The sequence below is a fragment of the Clinocottus analis genome, unplaced genomic scaffold (genome assembly GCF_023055335.1).
Source record: "Clinocottus analis isolate CAN_PGR_092001 unplaced genomic scaffold, fCliAna1.0.p SCAF_13, whole genome shotgun sequence".
Classification (NCBI taxonomy): domain Eukaryota; kingdom Metazoa; phylum Chordata; class Actinopteri; order Perciformes; family Cottidae; genus Clinocottus; species Clinocottus analis.
Genome location: NW_027175854.1, coordinates 9,445,111 through 9,457,128, shown reverse-complemented (window position 1 = coordinate 9,457,128; position 12,018 = coordinate 9,445,111). Strand labels below are relative to the sequence as shown.

The 12,018-nt window shown below is 39.3% G+C and overlaps 1 protein-coding gene across 2 annotated transcripts in view; it reads right to left on the bottom strand.

Moving 5' to 3' along the window:
- The window catches only part of lrrtm4l1 (leucine rich repeat transmembrane neuronal 4 like 1), a 47,042-nt gene that overhangs the window by 18,863 nt on the left and 16,161 nt on the right, over positions 1–12,018 (bottom strand). Inside the window, exon 2 of one of the 2 annotated variants that reach the window (XR_011077381.1) lies at positions 7,452–9,148. Coding sequence is in view for 1 of the 2 variants with exons in the window: in XM_068574728.1 (XP_068430829.1) it covers positions 7,518–9,148 (1,631 nt within the window). In the remaining variant the exon portion in view is untranslated. The remainder of the gene's footprint in view (positions 1–7,451; positions 9,149–12,018) is intronic. The other variant, XM_068574728.1, reaches the window with a different exon arrangement.

Here is a 12,018-nt window from a genome sequence, read left to right as displayed (position 1 = left end):
ATGATTACCAGTACTCTAATAGATATTTTCAAAGGGACTGAAATTTACCACTTGTCAATGTGCCATATGTATGTGACCATGACCTATTATTGCTGTTTAGACTTAAGTTGAGAGACTTATTAATGTGAGTTCTAGATCTAATGGCTACCACAAATATATGACATTTTGTCCCATTAGGTCTCAATTGGTGCCCCCTGTTCCCAGACCATAGTAGTTCTCGTTGTGGCCATGATGAAGGTCCCCTACTTGTTCTAACCCACACTAAGTGCTTATTTCAGCTGGAATCCATACAAAATCTTGTTTGTGCCTAAACCTGCCAAAACACAACCACATTGAATATTTTAGTTGTGCCATCTTGGATTTTTGCAACAAGAAGTGACACGAGAGGGTGAACCGAAGTACAACTGAACGCTGAATAAATCATTTTTAGTGGCCTAAATGTTTGTTTGTAAAATGTATTTAAGATTTATCTTGGAAGACAATGACAAATGATGTTATCCTGTTGATAGCTTGTCTCGTTCAAAATAAAGAAATTCCATTGAGAAAAAGTTTAATTTGGACTCATTGGTATTATCTTTTACTAGTTAACTCGGACATCTTAAGTTGTCTGCTGTAACCACGGTCCATCGAATATAACCATGACGTAGTCTCACAAACTTAAGGAAGGCATCATTACTGAGCAACTGCATGTAGGGAAGCAGGCAAACTGATAACGTTGAATTTTAAATGAATACATTAAATCACAGTGCTTTAGCTTACTAGTTATCACTGAATTTATCATTCTGGAACCAGTCCCTATTCATGATCAGTCATCAGGAGCCATCCCTAAAGCAACATCAAACATGTATTTCCAGTTGCTTTCAATTTCGAATGTGTAATTTTAACTGATGCAGTCTGAAAGACATTTTTATTCATCCCTCAAGGCACCGCTATCGTTAAAAAGTGTTACCTATAAGGAGGCATAATGTAAATCAAATGTATTTTTCGCAGAGACGCAAGCATGCAAGACCCGCAAGGGCCCCTTGCGTAGTCCCATCAGCCATCTTGCGTCACACAAAATTTCTGACCATTCGACAAAGCTACGCGAGCCGTTCGCAGCCCGCAATAATGAGATTGGTCTGCTAACCACATCCTTTCTGAGTCTCGCATTTCCGGTTCCATAGGATAATACCGCTGTTTTTAAAAACCACAGCAGAAACACGAACAATGGATCCCGTTAAAGAACATTTGGCTGAAGAGGTCCGGCAAATATGAACATTTATATAACCCGTCTGACGGAGTATAAGGACACGCAGATGGCGGGAAATTCTTGGAGGGAGATACCGGTAAACGTCAGTGTGCAGGTCGATTCTTTACGGTCATTGCGCCACCTCCTGTTATGGCGTATGGAAAAGGCACGGGAACCATAAACCAAAACGAGTCCGTCAATGCAACTGCGTGGCCAGCCGCAGTTGTAGTTGCAAGAGTGTATATCGCCCTTAACTCTTGCTGATGTTGTTTTCTTACTTTTTTGTCCCAAAAAAATAGTTCAAATTCATTCCATAATCTAAAAGTGAGACTGTGGTCTTTTAAAATAAAATCCTTCATACAATAAGCTTATTTCTTGAGAGGAAGTGTTCTGTTTAGGCTTCGAACATGCTGATAATACGTGTTCTTTATTGTAATTGCGGTTGAAAAATAGTCAGATATCACTGAAGAACTCCCACGACATTTTTGTCTGAAAACAACACTAAATATTTAAATACTAACCTGGTTTATCAGTTCATAAAGAGAGTCCCACTGTGCTTTGCCAGCTCATGAAAGAAGAATTTACAGAAAAACTCAGCGTGAACCTCATACTGTCTCGTTATACAAGTGTCGTTCAATAGAAAAATGAGTGTTTTGGACATTGAAATAGTGTTGCCTAAGGCTTACAAATGGCAGTGACTACCACTAATGGTGTAATATTTGGCATATTTTAAAGCTCCTAAACATGGATCACCCACATGTGTATGTTCACTCTTTTTACCGTGTTATACCTATTCTAATGATTGTTGTGTGTGTATGATGAGACACTGACATTGATATTTTTCAGTCAGGTGAAGGACTAACTCCCTCTCCCTCTGTGTCTACACACAGCCTGGGTCTACTCGCCCTTAATGGCTGAACCGCAGCGTGGTAACGTTACATCATTTTGCTCTTTTGTCCAATACATTTGCAGATTTCTTTCTCCCATCGGCCTAGCTTGAATATACTTGTAGTTGTAGGATGTTGAAACAGTTTGATGCATATATCAGGAGAGTAGCGTGTGTGGCCGAGGCGTACAGTTTTCTCGTGGTAGTAAATGTACCGTGTAGGTTTCTGTTTGTATGTGAAAAAACACTGCAGTGCTTCAAGACCAACATTTGCGGCAGTGGGCATGTTCATAATGATCAGGGAATGCAACATAGGTCTGGTCTGTTTAATAATGTAACATTTTAGATGAGTAATCCAGAACATCAAATTGTGGAATTAGCATGACTTTAGCCTTTTGTTGAATCACTTAAATTAAAGCAACCTTAAATATCTGTCTCGAAAAAAGCTTAGCCATCATATAATACAATATCTTATTGTGATAAAAATGCTTGTGACAACCCACATGTGTCTTTGACTTACAACTAATCATTAAAACTGTGTATTGCCATTCCACTCACAAATACCAATGATTTCTGGGCCATAATATCCAGCCTTGATATAACCTACCTAAATGTTCGAGGGGCAGATTCCAAAAACTGTTGCCCAACTAAAGAACTATTTGTTACGCAATCACCTCGGTTATGTACACATTTTTTTGCAATAAGACCATGAGTAGAATCTAAATTCAAAAGTGATTAAAATGGGTGTATAGCCCCTAAAATGCAATATGAAATGTATTGTATTTGGCACTTCAGCTAGCTGGTGAAAGTAACCTAGACCAAGACAGTCGACAGCTTTAATTTATGTTACAGATTACATTCATTTACTGGCTAAATGTCTGTCGTTAAACAGAAGTTAATCTCCGTGCTCTGGAGATGTGTTTGTCTATGTTTTTTATATCTCGAGCAGTGTTGGCTGAAGATTTGTTTAATGGTGCGTAGTGTGTTTGTTGGCCAGTTTGTTTGTTAGTGCTGGGGTTCAATGATCCCCTCGCTGACGCTAATTTCAGAATGACTTTCTTCTTGGAAGGCTACTTTTCAAGGTTGTAAATCCAAAGTGTGTTAAAACACTGATTTGGAGATAAACAACGCTACTTTTGTAATATCTTTATTCAGAGTCAAACAAGACAAGCATCTCAAATACACACACACACACACACACACACACACACACACACACACACACACACACACACACACACACACACACACACACACACTGCCTGGTCATAAAAAAGTGGCTACCTGGATTTAACTATGACTGCCTACTGTATAAGCCTGTGGGGGCAGTGCTGTGATCTGAGGTTGCTGCAGTTGCTCAGGTCTAGGTTCAGCAACGACCAGATTCAGCAACGACCAGGTTATTCCATCAATGGATTGTTTTCTTCCCTGATGGCACGGGCATATTCCAAGATGACATTGCCAGGATTCATCGGACTCAAATTGTGAAAGAGTGGTTCAGGGAGCATGAGACGTCATTTTCACACATGGAGTTCAGACCTTAACCCCATTGAGAATCTCTGGGATGTGCTGGAGAAGGCTTTGTGCAGTGGTCTGACTCCACCATCATCAATACAAGATCTTGGTGAGAAATTAATGCAACACTGGATGGAAATTATTCTTGTGACATTGCAGAAGCTTATCGTAGAAATGCCACAGCAAATGCTGCCGTTATCAAAGCTAAAGACGGTACAACAAAATATGATATATATATATATATATATATATATATATATATATATATATATATATATATATATATATATATATATAACTTGTTCCCTCACCCCTACTTATAAGGGCACTGCTAATTGTGTAATTTATAATTACAATTGTGGCTCGAGCGAATAGAAAATTGTACTTTAACATTGAATAACTTAATTAATTAATTACAGCCCTAATAGATATAACCAGTGTTGGCTACCTTTTTAATTAGTCTGCTTTTATTAATGTTCTGAGCGGCTGCCCTTGCAGTCATTTTGTTATCAATTTCTCCACACTTCTGTTATTTTCTCCGAGTCGAGACGTTGTAGCTGTTCGAATATCCAGACTTACTCCTACTCGAGACAACCTTAACTGCATTTCCCATTCAACTGCTCACATTTAGATTTGGACAATGCGATGACAATGTGGTATTAGTGAATACTGGGGATCTCAGCAAATTTCCAGCAAAGCTGCAGCCGAAGTCTACGTGAGGAAAAGACCAAATCAGCCAGAGTAGATATCCCAACAGATCCCCTTCTGGGTTTGACGGGGCTTTTAAGTTTGGAGTATCCAGCCCCAAAGTGAAACAGACAGGGTTCTGTTGAAACTCTTTTCCTGCTGGCCTCTGATACCATTCTGTGCCAGTCTTCACAATACCTCATTGAATCCGAGGTGAATGTGTTGTGTTGCCTTTTGTTCTTCCACATTGCCATCCACAGAGACTGCTGGCGCTGCACACTCATAATGAAAAGCACAGTCGGCTGTGCCGGCCAGCAAGATGGCACTCTCATCAAACTAAACCCAGCTTACGCCCGCTCCTCAATTATTAAACACCTGAAATAAGCAACAGTGCAGAGCCCACCCGGCAGCAAACTACCAAACACACGTGTCAGTGATGTTGAAAAGGAGAGATTGTTCTTGAGATGAGGAGATTTGGATTATGGTTATGTGGAGAGACACAATACAATCACGCTGATTGCTACAGAAATACTTGCAGTGTTGGAGAGAATCAGAACACCTCTTTTGTTTTCTAGCATAGTGAAGTCAAGCTACATATTGACTCCACAAGGATGACTAATGCAGCAGGTTTGCAGCCGGGCCCAAAATAAATCGCTACGTCATAATGTCAATTTGCTTATTACATACTATATTATTTTCGTGATAAAGCATGGCAACCGCTTCAAAATGATTATACATAATCATGTGAATGTAATCTAAAGGTGATTTTTTTTTCTGCCATTTTTTTCTCCTCATAAATCAGCTCTTGTGTATGCTAATGACTAGTTGTTACCAGTAGGATTGTTAGGTCGAATTAGTTCACTTTGAATTCAGGAACACACAACTTAATTCTCCAATGTTGTTCTACATCTCAACTTCTGTCAATGCCATGAGATGCAAGCCATGGAGATCATCATGTTACAGGTTAATATGGGACTTAATTGAAATTTGCTAAATATGGCAGGGCAATAGAGCATTAACAATAATGTTCATACTCAGCACAAACTTATATGAAAGTTATGCGTCAAAGCAGGGTGTGCAATCTATGGTGAATCCACGTATTAAATATATATATATATATATATATATATATATATATATATATATATATATATGTGTATGTATATATACAGTTATTTTGTGGGTGACAGTGTTGAACCAAGCTGTGCTTCATCTCCTGTCACCAAATGTGTTCCTCAGCAAACATGAAAAATCTAAACTGTGTCACAATTTAAAAATAAGGAGGTTTGTAAGCAGAATTGCTGCATTTGTGAAAGGAGTTAAATCCCTTTGAGGAAGAATGAAACGGGACTCAATTTGGTCTCGCAATAATGTTCTTTACCATTGCCTTTTCAAAATTGCTTATGCACAACATAACATCATAATCCAGCACAATCACTCCAATTCCTCTAAAGCGCCAAACGTTCGTGCTTATCATAAGGAAGAAAGTAAACCCACTTTGTTGTAGCTGTTAATCATTTCTTCTTAACACAGGACACAAGCAAGAATTGCCATAATTGCAAGTAGGAGCTTGAGAATTGTTTTATGGTCGATGATAAAAGCTGGATCTGCTCCACTGTCAATATCAACAGATGTCTGACAACAAGTAGGTTAACATGATTTCTAACCATTTGACTCTCCCTATGCAGTAGAGTTGATGGATCCCACAGCAAATGAAAAACTATCAAAGACAATAGCAATAATACAAAATAATATTACTTCTACTATTTGTTTTTCATTGAAGGAAAACCTGCTGTGACGTACAGTAACAGTATCAATGTAAATAGGGCTCGCACAATATGTAGGATTTATAAATTACTATATTTTACAGCACAGGGTATACCATAAAAACTAAACATCACAAGGAATCTTGACTTTTTATTTGAAAACGTTTGTGACAGTTGCAAATCATTTTCTTATTGCCATTTGAATGAATTTCAATACTCTAATGATTTAAAACTTTGCCAAAAGAGTCTCAGTCATGAGAGTTAAGTCAAAGCTATGGTAACTTCCTGTAACTAGGTTGAGGTTATAGTTTGAGCTGATAATATACCCTGCGGTGTAAGATTTGTTTTGTTACTTATTTTTACAGTGTATTTGTTTGTACTAACCTTTAGTTACACTGTACAATCTGTCATAGGTGTGCGCCATGCTTCTTGAGATCAAACAAAGGCGAGTGAGTGTAATTACCCTGGTTTATAAATATGCTCCTTATCATAGCAGAGGGATCCACATTCAAGACATATCATACACTTTGGGATTACCGTAGTGCCTCTCCTCTGTGCAGATTACCATAAATCTCCCCACACAGCTCAGGCAAACATGAAGGGCATTTACAGTTCACATCCACAGACGAAACTAAACAAACCGTAGTCACCTGCAATTGATGTTCAACCTCAAAGTGAACAAGTTAACATGTTTCGCTTTTGAGTTGCAATAATTACCTCTCAAGCATTATCACTCATTTTCCCATGTCATAGCAACACCGTCAAATCCTGATCAAAACCAATACAGTTCACTTCATCCACCACTGCTGTGAATTGTTTCACAAATGAATGATGTTGTGACTAAGAGACTGAAAAGAATTCATGGCATGATCACCCTCGAAAGTCCCCCAAACACATACTCACACGCACACACATAAATATGGTACAAACACACGGCAAACAAATAGCTTCTCAACCATGCCATGCAGATGCAGTGTCAAAATAGTTAGATGGTGTCTAATTATTCATAGTCCCTTAAAATGAACAAAACTAGAATAGTAGATTTAGAATAACAATTAAATATAGACATAAAAAACATGTTGAAGCCACACTCTATTAACTCAGATAATGCAATTTAGTACTGCGTTATGTTAGACAGTTAATGTTAGGCTGCAAGGTTATCTTCAGTGGCCCTCTGAACCAATGTTGTAGATTGCTTTCCCTTTATCAGATTAGTTATTTTCTGTTTTCCACTGTACGGTTTAGTTAAACCTAAATAATTGGACACATCTAACATTTGAAGTCAAGTGTGTTATGAGTGAAGCGTCAAATATGCTTAACTGTAAATCAACAGTTTCTTTTTACAGGGCATACTTGATAAAGGATTTACCTCTCAGTTGAGCCTTGTATTTTGATTTTGAGTTTTTATTTTTAGGGCTGAGGCGATGAATCATACCTCACACTCCCTGGAGCCAGAAATTGTGCATGTGCAGGAACCAGTGCCATTGCCTAGCACCTCCAATGCCTCTGGTGTGGCAGCAGGGTTGTAGCTCATGTAATACTCTTGGAGTTGGGAGCTCAAGTTCTGCTCTGGCTCTGGACTCTTTTTGCGACGCTTCCGCCCCACCATGGACCTCTGCTGCAGCAACCTTGTTGCACCTGGATAGCGCCGCCAGAACACGTAGATAATTGTCAAGATTAGGGACATGGTGAAGAAGAGTGCCACGCTGCCCACCACCACTTTGTGCAGAGTCATGTGCTCCATCTCTGGGGGTGGTATAGGAGTAGGTCGAGTGCGGGTAACTGAGTCTCTTGGGTCTTTGCTCATATATCCCGGAAGGGTAGGATGAGGAATTGGTCGAGGTCTGAATGGGAGGACAGGACCAAAGGTGCTGGCTGGTGGCATAGGTGGAGAGCCGCTAGTGGGGGCAAAGGTTGGTTCACCAGTGGCTTCAGAAATGAGATCTGACATTGGTGAAGGTGTTTCAGTCAGAACATAATCAGTTTCCTCACAAATACCATGGCTCCTTGTGGCTTCCATAATTTTTTCTCCCTGGAGATACTTTGGGCTGCTGCATATCATAGTGGTGTCCTTACTACCACGGAAATTCCTCAACCAAGCCACAAGTGGGCATATACCAGTTCCACAATCCCACATGTTCCCTGCTAGGCTGATGGAAGTCAGTGAGATCCATGCCGACACTGCCTCCTGAGACACATTAGACAGTTTGTTGGATTCCAGGTTGAGGACTTGAAGATTGGGCAAGCAGTGAAACACAGCGGGGTCCAGGGTCTGGATTTCATTTCCAGACAGATCAAGTTTCTGAAGTGTATACCAAGTCCATGGAAGGCCTTGGTTAACCACCCTAATGCGGTTCCACTGCAGATAGAGTGATCTTAGGTTGGCTAATCGTGGAAACAGAAAAAAGTTGATCCGGGAGAACTGGTTGTGCTCCAGATGCAACTCCATCAACTTCTGCAGCCCCAAAAAGGTGGTACGGGTGAGAGCCTTGATTCGATTGTAGCCCAAATCAAGAAACTCCAAACTTCGGCACTCCAAGAATGCTCGAATTGGGATGTTGGAGAGACCATTTGAGCGTAGGTGTAGGTTTTGTAATTTTCGCAAGCCATGGAATTGACCTGGCTGCAGGATTTCCAATTTGTTGTAGGACAAGTCCAGACTGCGGAGATTGGGAATTCCATGGAACGTTGAGTTGTGCAGGGATGTGATTCTGTTGGAGCTCAGTATCAGCTCTTTAAGCCTACGGACCCCCTGGAATGCTCGACTGTCAACAGCTGAAATCTGATTATGGTCCAAATATATCCAGAGAAGCTGGCTGAGGTGAGCAAATTGATATGGCAGCAGGGTGTGCAGTTCATTGTAACGCAGGGAAAGGCCTTGGCAGCCTACCGAGATGTTTTCTGGGACATCTAGGAAGCTAGCTGAATCACAATGGATGGTTTTCCCCTCACATCGGCAGCTATTGGGACATGTGCGTTCACCAAAGCTCAACAAAAGGGGAGCCCGCAAGAGAAGGAGAAGCGGAAGGAGTAGGTGTTTCAGTCTTCCATAACACAGCAATGGACCTAGAAGAGAATAAGACACAAAAGAAAGAGGGAAATTGAAGGATTTTACTAAAGTCAAATTTTCAAGCATAGTAATTCTCAGAACCTAGACTTGTCAATGACACAAAGGCAGCAAGGAGTCAAGAAGTTTTAGAGGATCATATGAAAGTACTGCTTTCTCAGGATAACCACCAGGCCTCCACATTCAGTTTTGAACAGTTTCCAAAAATATGACCATTATGTTGATTGTACATACTTTTTCCTCTTAAAAGTAGAGCTGTTCATCCATCTAGATTGTTTTGGTTCAAGTTGCCATATGCTGAATATATTGGCTTTAGAAATTTCTGCCTTCTGTTAAATATAATGTTCCAAGAAATGTTTGAAAATGTTTAAATGTATTTGAGGAAGAGCAATTTCTCTTTCAAGAAATCCTGCCCTGGTTACTCCAGATTATCTATCTTGTGAGATGTAAACATCAATATCATTGCTTAGCTGTGACGAGATGCAGGTATAGATGCACGTTTCTGTGTTGTGATATATGTTTGGCAAGTGTAATTTCGTGGAAAGAAAAAAGTTCCTCCATGAAATTTCTCACAACAAGGTCTTTAGATTATCTTGACAAACTGGGTCATGATTTAAAGAAAGAACATTGCAGGTTCAGTTTTAAATGTATCTTTATTGCTGCTTTAGCAACCTCAAGCCGAGGGGTTTCATGTTGCGTTATTGGAGAGAAGGAAGACATCTTTACTGCCGGTATAGCCAAAACTAGGCAACTCACAAACAATCTATATTGATAAATAGCACTACAGATAAGAGGACAAATATCTCTTTGGGATTTTAGGTTGAGCTGTGCCTTTTGGATCAATAGAAACCATAACCTTTACAATTTATATAAATACAACAAATGACAAAGTAGAGTCTTATTAAGCATCGAGGGCTAACATTGCCTTGTTAGTCCAAAAATTATAAGACAATGCAGCTGTACAACCATCCTCAATACAAGCAAAGCAATCAAAGATTTTGTAAAGCCAAAGAGTGGAATGTTTTTGACTTTCGATGTCTGTAACCTGATGCCAAAAAACTTTAAATAAAAGCTGACAGTTGGCCCTTTTTACCCCAAATAGTATTCTTTGATTTCAAATTTCACATCTTGCAGTACAGAGCCAACAGTTAAAGGATGTGTCACTGACCTAATCCATTCTGACTGCACGATATGTCAAGGACACACATCCTTTACCGAGGGCTCTCTTCTGGTCTCACACTGAGTAATGCTCTGACTCAGGATATTCATATCTCAGGACGACACTGCTTTCAAATATACTTTTACCTTCCCCTAGGCACCTATCTCCTCTTAGATTTTTGCGGCAGCTGCTTCGCAGTTAACAGCGACAGATTTGAAAATTAACGGAAAGCTCGTCTTAAAGGGCATAAAGGGAAGAAGGGTTTTATTATTTGTTTGGACAGGCGGAAATGACAATGGTTCTGAGGTGGGACAATGTGAGGGCGGGAATATACAAGTAGCATTGTAGAGATGTATAAAGTAGTAGTTATAGCTTGCATCTAATTAGTTTCTACTTTATTTCATAGGAGGTTTCAAGGTCTAGTGGTTTTTAATAATACATGCTGCCACAGGTAATTTGTAATTTGACTGGTGGCAGTTGTTGAATTACCAAGATTATAATTGTGTGTGTGATTGTTCTATCTCAAAGAGAGATAGAGAAATGATTTCTTTAAGTGGGGACCGTTAAGAGTTCTAAAAGCATTGGCAAAAATGGAGTAGAGGTAATCCTGGATGTAAGTACGTTGTAGGATATTCATTTCCTATTTTAATGATTCCATGTCATTTTTAATAGTGGGTGGCTTTCCTATTTTGCATCCTGTTTTTACTGATTTAAGTTTTGTTTCTAAAGCGCTGGTATTGCACAGGATTTAGGGTAGAAGGCTCTACATGTATTATTACAAGAACAAAAAGTGCCTCCATCTAATTGATCTCATACACATGGATTGCAAATATGAGAAACTCATGTTGAGAGAACAAGGATATCTAATAAAGTATGATTAAACACCAGCATCAAGTCATGCATATTACAGTATAACTTGATGTTAGTTACCCACTGAACTGCATTTGAGTTGGAAGGGGTTGACTGTGAACAACACACACACATGTGTACCCCAAACCTTTATCCCAACCTAAACCTAATATCAACCTCAGCCATTAAACCAAGTCTTAACCCTAAAACAGCAGCTCTTGCTACACTCAAATTGGTCCTCACAAAAATAGAAGAACTAGAGTACACACAAATGTTTTGATTTGGCATATGCATAAGAAGTTACCGTGTGACTTTGAACAAGGTTAATAAAATGACAGCAAGTGAATGAGATGAATATAAATTCAGATACTGATCATATTACTGGCAGAAGGTGCAACACTGTATACATAACTTTAAAAAAGACAATCATGCTTTCTAGAACTTGGTGTATAAACAGATAGAGTATTAAAAGATAAATAGACGGAGGGACGCTGCTTGATGGCAACTTAATTTTGAAATGCAAATTTGGAATTTTCCAAATAATGTGTTTTAGTTATTTTATGTACAGAACATCACAATTGTTCTGTTTACTGACCTGCTGTTGTAACACAAATAAATCCTCCATTGTCTGGCAGAAAGTTTGCGGAACACATTATTATGCATCATTACACCACAAATATTTGGGTGTCACACAACACTTGTACAATTTCTCGCTAAAATGGATAGCAAACATATACTGTCACAGATCTAAATTGATCACAAGCTTGTTGTGTCACAATGCAATACCTCGGTACAGGCAGGTCCGTTTTGAGCCATAAAGTTACTAAAGAATCACAGTTTATATTGATGGGAATTAAATGG